General features: G+C 42.6%; 2 protein-coding genes across 2 annotated transcripts; both read right to left on the bottom strand.

Moving 5' to 3' along the window:
• Positions 1–283: 283 nt before the first annotated feature.
• Positions 284–6,241, bottom strand: LOC119919373 (vitamin K-dependent protein Z-like). Its single transcript, XM_038739776.1, is given in 10 exon segments — positions 284–2,127; positions 2,290–2,402; positions 2,404–2,426; positions 3,234–3,313; positions 3,393–3,530; positions 3,760–3,927; positions 4,827–4,851; positions 5,022–5,182; positions 5,839–5,940; positions 6,221–6,241. Coding segments are annotated over 9 exon segments (1,773 nt in total). The 5' UTR covers positions 5,933–5,940; positions 6,221–6,241; the 3' UTR covers positions 284–1,156.
• A 1,210-nt stretch (positions 6,242–7,451) lies between these two features.
• LOC119919374 (coagulation factor X-like) lies at positions 7,452–17,671 on the bottom strand. The gene is made up of 9 exons (XM_038739777.1): positions 17,525–17,671; positions 16,220–16,380; positions 15,660–15,684; positions 15,377–15,490; positions 14,692–14,823; positions 13,770–14,050; positions 10,021–10,138; positions 9,171–9,358; positions 7,452–8,599 (listed from the first exon to the last, which is right to left on the bottom strand). The coding sequence occupies exons 1-9, from the start codon at positions 17,586–17,588 to the stop codon at positions 8,177–8,179; spliced, it is 1,506 nt and encodes a 501-aa protein (XP_038595705.1). The 5' UTR covers positions 17,589–17,671; the 3' UTR covers positions 7,452–8,176.
• Positions 17,672–19,305: the final 1,634 nt, after the last annotated feature.

Consider the following 19,305-nt stretch of genomic DNA (forward strand, 5'->3'; position numbering starts at 1 on the left):
GGAGGACGTCGACATCGACGAGGTGCGTTTATCCTCGCCAACCTGATCTCATGGTGAGTCACACACACACAGGAAACAACCACCTGGGAGTCAACGTAGGACAAACGTTGATCTCTTCTGTTTTTCTGTCTCTCTCAGGGTCACATCAAAGGTTACATCTCCCATCAGCACCAGAAACTTGTGGTCAGTAAACAATCCATTCCCTCCTCTGTCCTCAGTCTCCTAGACTACGTTACCCACAATCCCCTCTGGCCGTGACGCTCCAAAGGAAACTTTTCTTCCATTCAGTCAATAATTTTTTTATTTTGTACTGTAAAAAGTGTTGAATAAAACAGATGCTGGTTTGTACAGCGTGTTTCAGGATGATTATTTGACCGATGTTTGCAGGTGTTAACACACACTTCATGAAATTAAACCACCACAGGCTTTGGGTGGTGCATTGTGGGTACTGGAGTCTTTATTTTCATATTTACTTAAAATTACTATTTCTTATTCAGCACTTTCACATGAGAAATCTAAATTTACAAACTGCTGACAAATTTAGGTTTTACTGTTAGCACAAATATCAAATAAATGCTAGATTCAAGTCACACTCGACTTCAAAATAAAATTTCACTGGTTTTATACGCGTCATCACAACATTACAGTTTGGATACCTCTGAAATGTGATTGTAAAATAAGGTTTTTGTCAAAGTTATGTTTCTGTCCTGTAGTAAAAGCCAAAACAAACCTCTTTTCCCCATGACATCGCCTTTTTACTCCCATAATGTGATAAAGTTCTCTTCTAAACAGGAAGTTAGGCAGAATAAAACATACTCAGGTTGTTCCAAGCTGTAAATCCCCCTGATGCTCACAGCTTTGGTGCCGAATGCTCGCCCAGACCAGACCAGACCAGACCCTGGTTCTGCTGGCACCAAGGTCATCACCAAATCAAATAAATCAAAGAACCTGGCTCTCAATAACAAACCAAGAAAGAAAACGTAAAGTTGCACATCAGCACAAACGGTTACTCTGGGAAAATGTTTTGCAGTTAAGGAACTGAAAGTTTGGTCCATTGAAGAGATTTTTAGTGAACGTGGAGTTTGATGATGAAAAGTTGTTGCTGTTTTTTTTTTTTTTAAACATAGTTTTAAAGATGGCGGCGGGGGGCGGGCTGTTAGGGATTCTCAGGATATACGCTGACTTGGGGGGTCATGTGGTCCTCTGCGGCCTGCAGCCTCGGTCTGATCCAGCTCATGTAGCGGGAAAGTTTGGTGAACACCAGACCGCCGCCGCCATCACAGCCTGCAGACGATGACAGCAGCAGCCCGGTCAGAAACGCTGTCCCTTTCTGTACTGTGGCAACAGGCGTCCCCTGCAACTGACCGCCACATTGCCCGCCGCTGACCTTTGACCTCGCGTTCCTGTTGCCTTCGGAGGGCTTGTGACTCCTGCTGTTGTAGCTGTCTGCTCCATTTTTCCCATTTTGGGTTTGGTTCTGGTTCACTGTTTGTTTATTCAGCCTCCCCATGGCGCCGTTTTGGTTCCCTGAAGGTCCAGCTGATCTTCCTTGGGCGCCAGTTGGGTTCCCTATAGGTCCAGCTGATCTTCCTTGGGCGCCAGTTGGGTTCCCTATAGGTCCAGCTGATCTTCCTTGGGCGCCAGTTGGGTTCCCTGTAGGTCCAGCTGATCTTCCTTGGGCGCCAGTTGGGTTCCCTGTAGGTCCAGCTGATCTTCCTTGGGCGCCAGTTGGGTTCCCTGTAGGTCCAGCTGATCTTCCTTGGGCGCCAGTTGGGTTCCCTATAGGTCCGGCTGATCTTCCTTGGGCGCCAGTTGGGTTCCTCATGCAGAACATTTTGTTACTGAGCGGATGCGAAACATTCAGCTGACGGCGACACTCCTCCAGCGTCATGTAGACCAACGTCTTGGTCGCACCGACCCCCCGTCTCACGGCGACGCCCGTCCTCCCAGGATGCATCAGGATGTTTTCGCTGAAGTCCTTAGGGGGCAGGCAGAGGTGTATGAGGGTGGAGCTAAAGGGCAAGGGGCCGGCCAGCTCGAGGAGGGCAAGGTCATTGTCGTGGTGATCTGTATGGAAACGGTCGTGTACGTACAGAGCCCGGACAGGGACGAGCGTCTTCTTATCGCCTGAGAGACGAGAGACAAGATGTCAAAATATTATCGTCCAGCTGACTTTTATTGTGACGTGGAAGAACAATGTATAAATATTTGATCAAATTTTAGGACTAAATCGGCCACTAGAAAGTCAGCAGGTTGAAGTTAAATTAGTTGGTTTAAAAGTCTCAATACCGGAGACCACGAAGTAGTTGGAGGGATAGAAGCCGGATCCTGGGTCCAGGAAGAGGCAGCGGGCGGCGGTCAGGACAGAGCGTCGACCCAACACCACGCCACCACAGAGCTCCACCCTACTGCTTCACCAGGGACACCTGGAGACAAACACACAGCAGAAGCACATATAAGGTCACAAGAGATGATACTGATTTGCCAAACATAGAAGGACTCGGGTAAGAAACGGGACAGCATGTGGAGAAGAGCTGATTATTGTTATGTAGATGTTAGTAGTGCTTTCTTAGTTTGGGCCAGAAGGAGCGTTAATCCTCTTGGAACGTTTTACAGGAATCACTGCTCAGAAATAAATTAAACTTTAAATATGGAGGTTTTTTGGTTTCAATATTATTTGTGAACAAATCAGCAATCCGTGTGTAAATGTGTAATCTGTAAGAACAAAACACTTTCCACAAACACAAAAAGAAGATTTGTAAACTCACAAAAATATTTTGCAAATATTAAACAGATATGCAAATACACAAACAAATTCCACAAAAAAAAAAAAAATCTGCGTGACACGAATCTATTTTCATTCCACCGGCGGGAAAGCTTGTTTCAAACCTCCGAGTATGTAGAACCGAGATCGACAAATACAAGCGGGCCTCACAAATGCCTGTTCGAAAGTTGTAAATTTTAGGAAGATATTCACAAATGATTTTCAACAATTTATAAATGAATTTAATATATTTACAGATATTTTTTTATTTGTGGAATTTGTTTGTGTATTTGCAGATCTGTTTTTTATTTCTTTTTGTGTTTGTGGAAAGGGTTTTATTTTTAGAGCTTACACATTTACACGCAGATTGCTGATCAATTCACACAAATGATGAAACAAAATTAACTCCATATTAAAACAACTCTAGCTGAGCGAGGTGCCTTCCTGTGATTGGCTGAGAGGATCTTACCTGCCAGGGACAGTTTCCATGGTGACATACAGAGGCGGTCGTGTTGAACTTGCCAGGAAGTCGTCCACAGGGAAACTCCACTGAGGACACAAAGCCTTTGTTATTTCACCGGTTTGAGCTGGTTTAGTAAACATGGTTGGTGTGGTGGGGGGGTCAGACCTTCAGGCAGGCAGCTGCGTCCGTCAGTCTGTAGTTTGAATCCTGACACGCAGGAGCAGGTGAAGGTGATGGTGTGGTGGGACACCGTGCACATCTGGTGACAAGCTTTTGGACCGTCAGTCGGACACTCGGAGATTTCTGAAATGGACAGAAGTAGCTAAAGTAAAAAAAAAAAATCACGTTTCAGGGATGTGATGTAAAGTGTCGCCACGGATACGATGGATAGTTACGCCACAGGTCTGAAAACGTCACCAGAATGAATAAACTGGGGAAACTGAGGATCCCCTGAGTGCACCACAAGTTTTGGTCTACAGGCTACGCCCCTCTTTGGGGGCGGGGCTACGCTTGGCTGTGGGTGTGGTCAAACCTCTGATGATTTGTGGCGCGGAGGTCACGTGACCCTCCGGCTTGTGCGGTGCTCCCAGTTCACAGAGGGGTCCGTGGTGGGGGGCGGTGCAGGAGCAGTGGAACCCCCCCACCTTGTCGGTGCAGTTCCCCCCGTGGAGGCAGGGGTTGGGCTGACACTGGTCCCCATCTGCTCAGAGACACAGAGGCTGATCAGACGACGAATAAACAAACTAACGTTTGAGAAATAAAAATAAAGAAACCCTGTGTTTTCTATAAAATGTCAAGAAAATATCTCCGGGCAGGAACTTCAGTACGATTGAGAGGAACTTGTACTTACACTCCATTTTATGGTGCTTTATAGTAACACTCCACTTCATCTCTGAGGGAGATGTGCTTCTTACTGCTCTACATTTGTCTGACCGCTTTAGTTACTAGTTTAGATTCAGATTATTTACACAAAATATAAATTAACTAATAAATGATGACGTATTATTACAGGTTAAATCTACCCAGCAGTTTGTAAAGTCTTTAAAATAAGCTTTTACACTAAAGTGATGACCATATTAATTCATTAGTAATTATAACTTAATAATATAGTTTATTTTTCTGAAATGGGCCGTTCTGCATTATGTGTACTTTTACTTTTGGTAAATTAAGTAAATTTGATACTAATAATTTTGCAGTTTTGTCTGCAAGATGTTTACTTGTAACAGAGTATTTCTGTGTTATTACTACTTTTACTGAAGTATCTGAGTACTTCTTCCACCAGGCTGTGAAAACCTGAGGTTACAGTAAATTATGTACTTTTAAAAAAAACGTGGAAGTAATTTCTAGATTTCTAGATTTGTTTGTTTTTATTATTTAGTTTATAGCACTATTTTACTAAAAATCTGTGTATAAGTAATGAAAAGAAATTAACGAAAAAATAAACATCAAATGACTCATGCGTAGTGATAAATAATCTGGCCATTACAAGCACTGCATCTCAGAAATCACATTTATTAATTTGTAAAATAAGAATTAAAAGTATATTTTTCCAGTTTCCATTAATTAAAACCTTTTGATTTAATGTGAAAGGGATCTCACCTTGGTAAACAGTCCAGAAGGCGTACTGAAGAGAAACAAACAGAAACAGGTTCCTGCTTCTCCAAATACTTTTTCATTTTGAGGGCAAAAGGTAAAATGAGAGAAAATCATCTTGTTCTTAACGAAACATCATCTTAACAGCCAAAATTCATGCGCGTCACTGATAATTGTGATCATTATTGGGGAGAGTCTGACCGTCTTGGCGTTGTCCTCGAAGTACTCGCGGGCCTCCTCGTAGTTGCACAGCTCCTCGTAACACTCGCGCTCCAGGTTCCCCTGCAGGATCTCCTCCAGCAGGAACATGTTGGCCCGTTTGGACCGCAGGAACACATCGTGGGTCTGAGGAGCCTGAAACACTGAAAACACAACAGGTCCAATAACTACAACTTAGTAAATCAGAATAAGACATTCAAAGTCGTAACTACAGAAACATTTTATACGATTTGATAATTTGTTGTGATTTATTGTCATATCTCAAGCAAAATCATAATTATGACATATGTTGTTACTGTGAACTGTTTGATATGTAATTTAGAATTAACTTTCATTATTATGGCCAGTGATGGAAGAAGTATTCTTCAGATCTTTTACTTCATGAAAAGTACCACTCAATGTAAAAATAGTCCTGCAGTTATAATCAGGTCAAATCTACTTAAAGTGTCAAAGTAAAAGTACTCATTACATAGTAAAATGTACACTTAATGTTCCCATAAGAAGTGCTAATTGTCTCTAAGTCATAATTACGACACACTGGGTGCAGCAGAGGTGAAAAACAGTCTGTTACATGATTTGCGTTCAACATATTTTTGGCACAAATAGACCACCATACATTTCATACGTTTAATGTTAAACATTTAAAAGTTTAACTTTTAATATCAGCTGTTGGATTTAACTGTTTCCTGCTTGATTGGTGACTTGGTTGTTTGTTTAAAATCTTTTGAAATCTGACTTTAAACAAACAAAACTGAGCCGACAGGCCGAAACTAAAGACCGCAGAGTTCAGAGGTCTTACCTTGTCCATGGATGACGACCTGAAGGAAGCAGGCAAGGAGGGAGAGAGACAGAACAGACGCTCGACAACAAGCCGCCATGATGCTGACCGCCATGACACTGACTTCACTCCCACACACACACACACACACAGATGAGTCACAACTCATTCATTAAACAAGTGACATGACGTAACCTTAAATCTGAAGTCATAACATTAAAGAGTCTGCAACGCTAATTATAAAAATATCATTTTTGGAAAAGCTTCAACAAAACTCCATTACAAATTTAATCAAATGTAGAAGCTATATGTCATTTATAGTTTATAGGTGAACTTGTGCTGCGGTTATACATCTTATCTTACACGTCTTTTAAAGCTCTTTTCGCACGAGTCTGATTTTCACCTGCGCAGGTCGGATCTCTTTCCATAAAGAGTTAAAAGTATAAAATAAACTGTTCTCTGTAAACAGTGTGTTCCCACCGTGGACTCTGGCCTGTCCTCTCTCTCATGTCCTCAAACCACACAAAACAAGCAGCAGGTCCGACCTCTGAAACTTCAATATTCAGTAGGTTTGTTTATTTGAGGTAAACAAGGAGGGATTTCATCAGAAGAAGGAAAGAACATGACGAGAAATGAAGCTGGACACAGTGCCGGGGGCGTTAGGGGATTAAATTGTTCTGAAAGTCGCCTTGCAAAAAGAAAGTTTTAGGGGTTAAGCCATAATAATTTCCCTGAGTCATAATCGACCTGGAGTTTCCAGGAAATGTAGACGTCCTGATCTGTGTAGTTCCTAACAAAGACTGAGAGCCTCCCGTCAAGCTAGCAGCTCTGTAAGGCTGAGCTAAATGCTAACATGCTCACCAGGTGTTATGTTCACCATTAGCATTGGCTAACATTAGCTTCGATTAGGAGACTCCTTCAGTCAGCTGGCGATTTCCAATTTAGCTGCAACAAACAATTATTTTAATTATTGAGTAATTTACCATTTACTTTAAGGATTCATTGATAAAAAATATATTAAAAAAAATATAAAATTGACTTTGAGTCCAAAGCGACGTCTTTTTTTTGTTTCATGAGTGATTTCATATTCTTGTAAGATTTTCTAATTAATCGACTTGTAATTTAATCTAAAAACTGTCAGAACATGACAAGTTCCCAGAGCCCAAGTTGACGTATTCAGATTTTTTTGGTTGACCGACCGTCCAAACCCCAAAGGTATTCAGTGCACTGATATAACACAAAAGCAGAACATCAGAGACATTAGAAAAGCTGGAACCTGAGAATCAATGACTGAAAATAATTGATTATCACCAATAGTTGATGATTCATTTCTGACAATGACTTGTTGTTTTAGGTTGAGAATTAACTTTGATGGTGAAACAATAGAAAGTCACATGACAAAGAAAAACATAAAAGTATAGATATTTATATTTTTAAGTTACAATAAAATGTACAGATTCCAAAACCGTAAAAAAAAAATTATAAATTTAACGCGATAACCAAAAAGGAAAAGTATATTTTTGCATTGTACCGACCACTTAAACTGTAAAAACAAACACTCCTTCAGATAAACTGAAAAAGTAAATACATTTTGTAATATTATAGTTTTAATCACACAAAAACTTCATGCATCAGACTGTTGTAATATTTCTTTATTTGCTTTTAATTCAGTTTAAAAAGCAAATTTCTGACAGTGAGTAATAAAAAATACATCAAAACTTGTTTTGTTTACATAATTTCAGTTCAATTTTAATTTCAGTTCCTCCTGGTCCAAACTGTGCTGACATATTTTTTTCTATTACTGAAACTGTTTCCATCAGCAAACAGCAGACAGACTTAGAGACTGTTCAGATGGTGGAGACCAAAAACGGAGCTAAAAGAGAGTCAATATTAGACTTTAATCAGATGAGATGAACATGTTTACAGTTTGGTCTGCTGCCTCATTTGAACAAAAAAAGGCATTATTGCAGCTTTAACCAAGTAGAAAATATGAAGGACCAAGAATTGATCCCTGAGGAACCCCACAAGTAATAATGAACAATCTCAATGAGAAGATCGTGTTGCTCTGTGTCTGCTGGGTGTGGACGTAGGCAGCTGGTTGCTAATATGTCAGACACAACTTCTTTATAAAGTAGTTTTTACAGGCTATTCTGCTGCCTGCAAGTGGCAAGAAAAATTCATTAATGCAGCTTTAAGAATTTCAGTAATGTCTTTAAATCAGTGATAAATGTTAAATTATGACAATGTCTGTGGCAGAAATGTGACTGTGTAGAAGTCTCAAACATAAAATCAATGATTACATAAGAAGAACAATGTGTGGCTCTGCTCAGTGGACTTCGCCGTGATGAAATCCGCCGTCTTACAGAAACAGCCTCTTGATGGGGCCGTGGTGCCTCTTCACCCTCCTGCCACTCTTCTCTTTGGGCATTAGCTTCTTCATGCCTTCCTGGATCCAGCTGATGTACTTGGACACCTGGGTGTAGACTCCGTATTTGCCTTTGCGTGCGCAGCCTTCGCCCCAGCTCACGATGCCGGTGACGAAATAGGTGCTCTGGTAGCGAGTGACGTGCGGCCCGCCGCTGTCACCTTGGCAGGCGTCCTTGGCTATTGTGTCGTAGCCGGCGCAGAACATGCGAGTAGAGATGCGCAACTGGGTGGATTCCATGCAGGTGAGCCGATCCACGTAGGGCATGGTGAGGCGCTGCAAGATGGTGGACGGCTGCCGACCCTCGCCGAGACGGCCGAAACCGCTGACCATGCCGTCCTGCTGCTTCATCAGCACCTGCAAGAGGAGGCGAGAAATGTAACACATAGGGAAATGTGCTTATTCACATTCTTGCAGAGAGTTAGATGAGAAGATCAAAACCACGCTAATAACTGTCTGTAAGATAAATATAAACAGCAGGTTAGCTTAGCTTAGCATAAGCACTGGAAACAGCTAGCCTGGCTCCGTCTACCAGCACCTTGGAAATTTTTTTGTTAAAGCGTTAAATCTCATTTTTACACAACAACCCGAGTGTGAAAACGATTATGTGCTGGACTATTTCTTGGCCCGGACCAGTAACTTCCTGACGTCTGCGCTGGTTGCCTGGCACAGAGCCAAGAAATAGTTTGTGTGTATTATTTAAACAAAAGACGAAGAAGAAGTTCAGAAGTGCTGGAAGGTGGAGTTTGTCACCTTTGGCAGAGCCAGGTCAGCTGTTTCCATTCTTCATGATGAGCTGAGCTAAACAGCTGCTGGCTGTAGATTTCAATTTACCTTACAGACACGAGATCAATCTTCTCGTCTAATGCTCAGGGAGAAAGCAAATATACATTCTAAAATATAGAACTTGACTGGTTTAAAAGTTTACCTTTTCAGCAAAATCTTGCTCAGGTAAGCAGGCTGGCAGGATGTACCTGGTGAACTTGATGGGCGTGGCCAGTTTGATGAGTGCAATGTCGTTGTGGTAGGTGTCTGGTCTGTATTTATTGTGGGTCATAATAGTTTCCACATTGTGAGTAGCTTCATTACCGTGATCCACCAACACGTCGAACTCACCTGAATACACAGAAATAAAAAAGTATTTTAGTAGAGAAACTTCAGGATTAACCGCTGTAGACAATTATAACAACACCTTTTATATAGGAAATGCAGCAGCTCAACTTTCTTTAAGTATAAAAGCAAATCTAAAATGTGAAAGTATAAAAAATTTTATAAATTAAGTCATAACTAAAAATGTCTTCTTCTTCTTTCTATATTAAGGCACCTTTAATTAAATGTTTTAAGGTGCTTTAAAGAAAGAAAAATGCACTTTAGTAGTTATTAATGCTGTCAATACAGAATAAGCTAAATTATTCCAAACAGGTAAACACATTATCACATTATCACATTATTACATTATTATCTAATTACATTCGGCCCCTCGTTATTACAGTGTTACAGTGTCATAATTACAAAGTAGATCTGTATCTCGTATTTTGAAAAACGTATCTTAAAATTACTGTCATGATAATCTCAAAAGAAGTATTTCAAATTTATGAAAATAAATAAGCAAATTATATATAACCTCATAATCACAAATCAGATCTGTAACTAAAATAATAGCTGTATAGCCCATACACAACCATAATGTTGTTTAGTACAATCCCTTATATTTACAAAAATCCTACACAAGCTAATAATATCTAATAATCAGAGCTGCATGTGATTCAGAGACCCACCGAGCTTGATGTAGATGTAGCGTGATTGGTTCATGCAGTGTGCGGCGGTCAGGATGATGTATTCATTCAGGATGGTTCCTCCACAGAAGCCTTGATCGTCTTCATTCAAGAGGAGAGCCTGAGAGGACGAGCGGGGAAAAAACTGCTATTATCACACTGACTCTGCAATTATGGACTTCCAGGTATCTTCAGATGTCTAATGGACTGCAAAGTGTCCATGTAGAGTGGACACCTGGATAATAATGGACAGTCTGTGTGCAGGACGGAGCTGTAGGCTACACCAGATTAGTCTAAGCTTGTACCTGATGTTCAACATTTTCACACTCGGGTTGGTGTGTAAAAATGAGATTTAACGCTTTAACACCAGCTGAAATGCAGCTGTTATGTTACTTAATTACTACCAAAAGACAAAGTTATTCTACTATCAGCTTTCCTGTTCAGTAAGGTGACCAGATTTCTGAAATGAAAACTGGGGACATTTTTGGTTTGTCATTAAATAATATAATGTTGTTATATATGAAATAAAAAAAGGAGATCATTTCGGTTTTATAATCTGTCCAATATAACTCTTCTGAATAAAAAGTCATTTTGAGGCATAATCTACCTTTCAGTCAATAAGAAGAAGCTGCTGTCACTTTCTGCTAAGTCATCTACTCCCCTTCCACCAGTGCCGCTTATCAACTGCCTGAAGAACATCAACAACTGGATGGACAGTAACCTCCTCAAACTCAATAAAGACGAAACAGAACTCGTGGTGTTTGCACCACAGTTACTTCTCAAAAAGGTTGGTGACATCACACTGGACGTGGATGGCTGCTCAATCTCTGCATCCCCTCAAGCACGCAACCTGGGCGTCCTCATGGACTCCACCCTCTCCTTCCAACAGCACATCAAAAACACTACTAAAACTGCCTTTTACCATCTCCAGACTCCGACAGTGCCTCTCCAACTCTGTAGCTGAGACCCTCATCCACTCCTTCATCACCTCCCAACTTGACTATTGTAACGGTATCCTGTTCGGTCTGCCCAGCAAGGCTACTGACAGACTCCATAAATCAAAGTTATTATTATTATTATTATTATAATACATTTACTGGCAGAATATTTTCCTCCTCTCCTCTCAGATGACGGGGAGAGGAAGCTGTCGCCCACTCTGGCCCCAGGGATGCACTTAACTATGGCCGCTGGCTTCGCTAACTTCACGTTTCTCAAAATGGAGCTGCCAGTGATCAGAGTTGGTTTCTCAGCGGGTGTGTCGCTGAGTGGGGAAAGTCTGTTAGAAACGTGAACAGGTTGATGATGCCCCGTGGACTTTGAATGCTTACGACTATTCCTCCTTCGGACAGTCACCCAGCCCCCCTTTCCTGGCTGCACAGGGGATGCCGGAGGACGGCTACCAGAGGCTAACTCAGGCCGTTCCGCACCGACTACCGGGGACTGGCTAGCTACAGTAGCTAAAGACTGATCTACCAAGGTGCGGAGCCGGACTTATTTGAGGATTTTCAGTCAGGATTTAGAGCTCATCATAGCACAGAGACAGCACTGGTGAAAATTACTAATGACCTCCTTATTGCATCAGAAAAAGGACTTGTCTCTGTACTGGTTTTATTAGATCTTAGTGCTGCATTTGATACCATTGACCATCAGACCCTATTGCAGAGACTGGAATATTTCATTGGCATTAAAGGAACCGCTCTAAGCTGGTTTAAGTCCTATTTATCAGATCGATTTCAGTTTGTACATGTTAACGATGAGTCCTCCATGCACGCCAAAGTTACTCATGGAGTTCCTCAAGGATCTGTCCTTGGACCAATCCTCTTCACTTTATATATGCTTCCTTTAGGCAATATTATCAGGAAACATTCCATAAGCTTTCATTGTTATGCAGATGATACTCAGTTATATCTATCGATCAAGCCAGATGAAACTCATCAGTTAGCTAAACTTCAAATGTGCCTTCAGGATGTTAAAACCTTGATGACCTGTAATTTTCTCATGTTAAACTCAGATAAAACTGAAGTTATTGCTCTGGGGCCTAAGCACTTCCGTGACGCATTATCTAAAGATATAGTTTCCCTGGATGGCATCGCCCTGGCCTCCAGCACCACTGTGAGGAATCTTGGAGTTATCTTTGATCAGGACATGTCGTTTAAGTCTCACATTAAGCAAATTTCAAGGACCGCCTTTTTTCACCTACGTAATATTGCGAAAATCAGGAACATCCTGTCTAAAAATGATGCAGAAAAACTAGTCCATGCATTTGTTACTTCTAGGCTGGATTACTGCAATTCCTTATTATCAGGCTGCTCAAAAAAGTCCGTTAAGACTCTTCAGCTGATCCAGAATGCTGCAGCACGTGTTCTGACAGGAACCAGGAAAAGAGATCACATTTCTCCTGTTTTAGCTTCTCTGCATTGGCTTCCAGTAAAATCCAGAATAGAATTTAAAATCATTCTTCTTACCTACAAAGCTCTTAATGGTCAGGCACCATCTTATCTTAAAGAGCTCATAGTACCTTACTACCCCACCAGAGCACTGCGCTCCCAGAATGCAGGGTTACTTGTGGTTCCTAGAGTCTCCAAAAGTAGACTAGGAGCCAGAGCGTTCAGCTATCAAGCTCCTCTCCTGTGGAACCAGGTTCCAGTTTGGGTTCAGGAGGCAGACACCATCTCCACATTTAAGAGTAGGCTTAAGACTTTCCTCTTTGATAAAGCTTATAGTTAGGGCTGGCTCAGGTAGTCCTGAACCATCCCTTAGTTATGCTGCTATAGGCCTAGACTGCCGGGGGATTTCCCATGATGCACTGAGCTCCTCTCTCCTCTACTTTCTCTCCCTCTGTATGCAACCTTATCCCATTATTGCATGTTACTAACACAACTTCTCCCCTTTCTGGTAGTCTTGTGCTTTCTCGTCTCTCTCCTCTCTCCTCCTATCACTTCCTGCAGGTTTTCTGGCTCTGGAGCTGTGGAGTCTGGATCTGTGGTTGCGGGTCACCTGCTGCCCCCGTGTTCCTGCTTGACACCCTCTGCTGCAACGACTATTGTTGCTAGTCTTATTGTTATTATTGTTATTATAATCATTAACATTACGATGGTTACCATTAACACTATTAAATATCTGTACCATTTTTCATTTAGTCTATAGCAACATTACCTTCACTGTGTGTACCTCTGTGTGTATATTGTGTAGGCTGCCTCCCTCCCCTCTCTCTCCTTACATCTCTCTCTCCTTACATCTCTCTCTCTCTCTCTCTCTCTCACCCCAACCGGTCGAGGAAGATGGCCGCCCACCCTGAACCATGGTTCTGCTCGAGGTTTCTGCCTCTTAAAGGAAGTTTTTCCTTGCCTCTGTCGCCTAGTGCTTGCTCTTGGTGGGAACTGTTGGGCTTCTGTAAATATCATCACAGAGTACGGTCTAGACCTGCTCTTTTATGAAAAGCGCTGTGAGATAACTGTTGTTGTGATTTGGCGCTATATAAATAAAATTGAATTGAATTAAGTGTTACCGTGTCCGCACAATGTGCGAGTGAAAACATTAGTAGCGCACTGATTCATGATCGTGGGAAATTGTAGGATTGGCGGTTATAATTCAGCAGCGGCGCCCCGTCACTCCTGAATGAATATAGGGGAAACACTGATGGACTTGATCAGACAGTAATGGACTCTCAGGTGTGTCAAAGGTAACACCTCAGCCTTTACCTCCCTATCCTTTTTTAATATAAGGGTATCTCATTATCGCAAAAGATCTACCTGCCATGGGCATTCTCCTGGTGGACAGTCCTCTCCGCCGACGATGCGGGTCATACTCGCCATTTGAGAGGTGATTAAGGCCTCTAAAAGCATGGATTTTGGCAGAATCTGGCTGTTGTTGCTATTCTTAGAAAGTGAGGAGTCTGACTGATGAACTGCGTCCGACACATCCTTCGGCTTTGTGGAGTTGTTGTTAGCGTTCCCGTCCGTCGCATTTGTCCGCTCGTACCTGAAAACAGTCCGGGTCATTCCGGTGATGATGGCGCCACACTTGAAGGTCTCTGCAAGAGTTTGTGTGAGATTTAGAGATCAGGACTTGTACACGAAAATGTTGAATCACTGAAAGAGCCATGCTGGATTTGATTCTGAAAAAAGAACAGCGATTAGATTCTGATACTTCTTGTGTACAAGTGGAAATTTTGTCCTGATGGTGGTGCTACAGTAAAGGTTGGAGGGTCACCAAAGTCTTTAGTCTTCACCTGAAGACCATGGCTTTGGTCAAAGAATGAGAAGTTATGGTGGTATATTGGTTTTGATCATGTTAGACAGTCATTAGGCCTCCATCCATCCATCTATCGCCAACCGCTTATCCTGCCTACAGGGTCGTGCGGGCTGGAGCCAATCCCAGCTGACACTGGGAAAAAGGCGTGGTACACCCTGGACAGGTCGCCAGTCCATCGCAGGGCCACATATAGACAAACAATCAGTCACACTCACACCTAAAGACAATTCAAGGTCACCAGTTAACCTAGGCCGCATGTCTTTGGACGGTGGGAGGAAGCCGGAGTGTCATTAGTTCTCACCACTCTTTAATTTGCTGAAAATATTCTCTAAATAGGACCTGTGGTGTCTAAGAAACAACATGGCACTCGACCATAGTGAGACCAGTGAAAGACCATTTAGACTCTCGAGTCTCCCTCACCATTGGAGTGGCAGCTCTTGTAATCTGACGCCAGGAAATATCCGTTAGCGCAGGAGCACCGTGCGTTTCCTCGGACTACGTTGCAGAAGTGTTGGCAGCCGCCATTTTTGTTCTCACACAGTTCAGGAATAACTGCAAAAACAAAGGAAACACTGTCAAGACCAAGACCGGAAGGACTACCGGACTACCCACCAGGTAGCAAACCCTGCTGCCGGACAAGAACATTAATATTGGACAATTCAGCCTGGAACACATTTCATGTCAACGTTTCCTACAATCACTATGATATCCCTGCATGGCAGGTCTGTAATGGGATGAGGTCTTGTACACCCTGACCTCTTTAACGCTACATGAAGGACATTCTACTTCCTGCATTGGCACTAAACGTAAACTGTGACTAACTTGGGAAGGGAAACTCTAACCCTCCTCCGACACGGAAATCAGTTTGTGTGGAGGCAATGTCCGACTAAAGATGGAAATTGTGTGTAACAAGTTGATAAATCGGTCTTATATCAGGCAAAGATTGGCTTCCTCTTTCAAAAACATCAAAAACTCAGAGAAAATAAAGTTTTGTTAGATACAGGAGACAAAGGTTTAACTGCTAGCAAACTTTTGGGACATTCAGGGTTTTTCTAAAGGACACTGAGCTTGAGCTCTACTGTCCAGAGTGACTTCAGTTCTGTACCGATTTCACAGTTGAAGCCCTGGTACCCGGTCTGGCAGTAGCAGGTGTAGCCACCGATTCCGTCTTTGCAAAGTCCATTATGAGCACAGGGTAACGAGATACATGCGTCGCCATCTGCAGGACAAACAGAGCAGATTCAATCACACTATTTTAGTGAGACGTAACTTTGAAGACTAAACTTTTTTTTTACATTCTTTGTTACACATTTTTACTGTGTTAAATTTCTTAATTTGCCAGTCTTAGTCAGTGTGGTCATTTTGACAACACAGAACGAATGCCTTACCAACATATTTGGCCCAGAATTCATTCTGCAAAAAAGAAAAACTGAGAATTAAATATCTCAAACCAACTTAAAACCTGATCAGTATTTCTCAGAGAAGAATGATTAAAGCTTTTTGGCTTTATAGAGTGTTTAATGCAAATTATTTGAGCTTTTGGATCCGAAACTTGGAAAATTAAACAGCAAAAACAGACTCAATGTGTCTTTTCTATATGTTGGTGGTTGTTTGTTAGCAAGTCCAAACTAAATCCAAGAATTAGCTTCAATGCTAACTGTTCCAAAAACCAGAAATCTCTTGTTTCTACACTTGTTCAATAAAGAAGATCCAAATGTCAATCTGGCAACTGTGGAGTTGTTGGAAGAGGTTTTAATGGAGCTATGCTAGCACCCTGCTTCCAGCCTTTGTGCTAAAGTAGCTTAAGCTAAGCTACGCTACGATCTTGTTGTCTGATTCTGGGTAAAACAGTAGGGTTTCCCAAAGTTATGTGGTTGTTTCTTCGAGACTTGTTATGATGGATTTTGTGCGACAGCAGTGTTGGTGTGTAGTTGCAGGAGGTCTGTACAGTTTTTTCTACGTCTTCGAAGATCTCTCGCGCCTCCTCCCAGCTGCAGCGCTCCTCCACACACTCCCTCTCCATGTTGCCTGGTTTAAACTCCTCAAAAATGCTGTTGGCTCGTCTCTGCCGCTTCAGCACCTGATTGGCCTCCTCGCCGTCCAAGAAGACTGGTGAGAGAACAGAAATGTGGATGGAAACTCATCGCTTCCCACAAAAACAAAGGCTTCAACCATAATTAAGTATAATGAAAATGTTCAAACACTATTTATTTAGTTTCAGGTTTAGCTGTACTCGGCACCTTAAGGAAAGAAACTGTCTGTTTGAAAGTTAGCCACGTTAGCATCATGACTCTTGGTCATACCGGAGCATCTAATAGCTATGCTTCGTCACGTCTTTAGGCGTCTGGCAGCGAAACACCTGGCACCCTTTAGCGGAATTGTTGAAAGTACTACTAGGGGTGGGGATGGTGCAGTGGATTATACACATGCCTTTGGTGCTTGGAGACCTGGGTTTGATTGCCTCTGCACACATTCACCAATGTGTCCCTGAGCATGGGTTGGGCTGGGTAAAAAGTGACAGTGACGAGTGCAGCGTTTCACCCATAGTTAAACATTTTTCAACTCTCTGCGACTGGAGAAAAACGCTCAGCGCCACTTCACTCTGCTGCTGTTTTTACCAGATTGTAAACACGCGGCGCTCCCATTGCAGCGACTTACTGGCCCCATTAAAAATTCCTTTGGTGGACACAGGCCCTAAATCTAACCGAAATGTTTCACAACGTTAACCTCTAGGTTTATTTGAAAGTCTAACCAGACGTTACATATTTGTTCTTGCTATCTTGACCGTGGAGCCCTAAAGGTTACCCGGGGCGTTAAAAAGCGTCCATACGTGACGCCCTGTGATGAGAACGGGTTGGTCATTCTGTTCATCACTATCGACTCTGCAAAGTCACATTTTGACTGAAAAGCGTTTTCAGTTTAAATGAGATTCTGGTTTTAAAACAGAAGACGACCAATCACGGTTCGTTTGTCCAGTAAGACGGGTTCCTGTTGGTGTCTCAGTGAAGGAAAGAGCTGTCAGTCATCAAGAAATCAAAATCTGTTGACATTACGAACACACAAAATGGAACGGGGTCATGTGTCACCTGTCAGCCACCAATCAACACACAACACCCCCCCGCCAACCACCACCCAAAACACACACACACGCTCAACATGGTGGTGCTTCTTTTCCACCTTGCTTTTACTCCATAGTCTTCCTCACTATTCTCCTCTTTAGCATCCACAAAAGTTTACATGTTAACGAACGTACCTACGTGAGCCGTGGCCAGGTGGAGCAGCAGGAGGCCGAGGGACAGGCGGTGAACCCAAAACATGGCCCCGGTGGATGGCGAGCTCGGCTGGAAAAACCTCAGTGTGCTGAGTGGAAGTAATGGAGTCTGAATGTGGAGAGAGGGAGAGAGGAGGGGTGGTAGAGAGGGCAGTGACCTGTAGAGAGAGAGAGAGAGAGAGAGAGAGAGGGAGACGGGGGAGGGAGGGGTCGACATGTTGAAACTGAACAGATCGGACTGGGCGGGGCTTAGCGTCCAGACTTCCTGCCGAGACACTGGAGCTCAAAAAAATTCTGCTTCACTGATAAAAAGACTGTGTCCATGACAACTTCACCTGACAAGCCAACTACAAGTCCCAGAGTGCATTGCTGGAAGAAACATCCAATCAGAAAGCTTTTACTTTTTCTTTTAAATCTCACCTGTGAACTTTTTTTTGAGTTTCAAACCATCGGCAGTCGTTCAGAAGTTCACACATTCGAGCTTCAGTATCTCGGACGTTAGCGGTGGAAAGTAACTAGTACATTTACTCAAATACTGTACTTAAATACAAATTTGAGGCACTTTACTTTGCAGTATTTCCAATTTATGCCACTTTCTACTTCTCCTCCGACCATCATCTCAGAGGGAAACTTTGTCTTTTCAGAGGCGCGACATCGTCTGTAGCTGAATTCAGCTGGTGTCATTTACAATAGGGACGCAGGGGACATGTCCCCAGCACTTTTTTAAAGCATAATTTGCTAAAACAAAAACAAGCTGCTGATTATAAAATGACCCAAAAATGTGCAGCACCGATCAGTTTCTTTTTGGCCAAGTTTTCCGTTCTCTCCCTGTGAACATGAACACAAGAGGAGTGAAGACTGAATCAGGCCTCAGCAGGGACGATGTTACAGGAGAAAAGTTGATCTACAGGAGAAACAGATCTGAGAGCAGCACTGACTTTTAACATGTCACCTGCCAGCTGTTTCCTTTCACATAAATAAAAACATTTCCACCATAAATTGGTGCAGAAACTTTCACCAGAATGCAGGAAATGAAGTGTTTAAAGATCAAAGTTTCCTGGGGGAGGCCCCTAGGCCCCCCGCTCATATGTCTCAGCGTTGAGGACATCTTTAAAACACTGTTTTAGGATCTTTCTTGTCTCGTGGACCTAATATCGCGTATCGTGATGTCTCGCGAGCTAAGCGCCTCTTCACACCCGTAATCTGAGCCCCTGCGTGACTTTGTGCTGAAAGGTCCCCCAGCTTTCAGTGACGCCCTTGGCTGCATTTTTCTTTTTCCTTTGCTTTGTCTGCTCAATAAGAAGGAATTACAGGTTTTCCATCACAAACCAAAACTGTTTCTGTTCCACATCCACAGTAGAGTATGGAATCAAGCATTAATGTGCATTTTCTGGAAATCTGCGTTTGATTGAAAACTTAACTGCAGAGAGAAAAATAGCAGAAAAGACATTCGATGTTTAAAAATACAAAATAAATTTGATTGACTAGAGCTGTGAGTTTGTTTAGAAAAAGATGTTGCATAAACGCTGGGAGGATTTCACATAGGTGCCGTGTACGTGCTGGTACGAGGGAGGAATTCAACTGCTGAAATGTTGGCTGATTGATTTTGGCAGCGACTCAGTTCAGAGGAGGGAGGAGGAGGAGGGAGGAGGAGGAGGGAGGAGGGAGGAGGAGGAGGCGTTTACGGTAAACGAGAGTCGACCGGGTCTGTTAAACTGTTGTACTGCTAAACATGTTCAACACCACTCAGCTCAGGAGGTCAA

This window comes from Micropterus salmoides, unplaced genomic scaffold (assembly GCF_014851395.1).
Source record: "Micropterus salmoides isolate LMB-PRFRI ecotype aquatic unplaced genomic scaffold, ASM1485139v1 Ms_hic_scaffold_270, whole genome shotgun sequence".
NCBI classification, from domain to species: domain Eukaryota; kingdom Metazoa; phylum Chordata; class Actinopteri; order Centrarchiformes; family Centrarchidae; genus Micropterus; species Micropterus salmoides.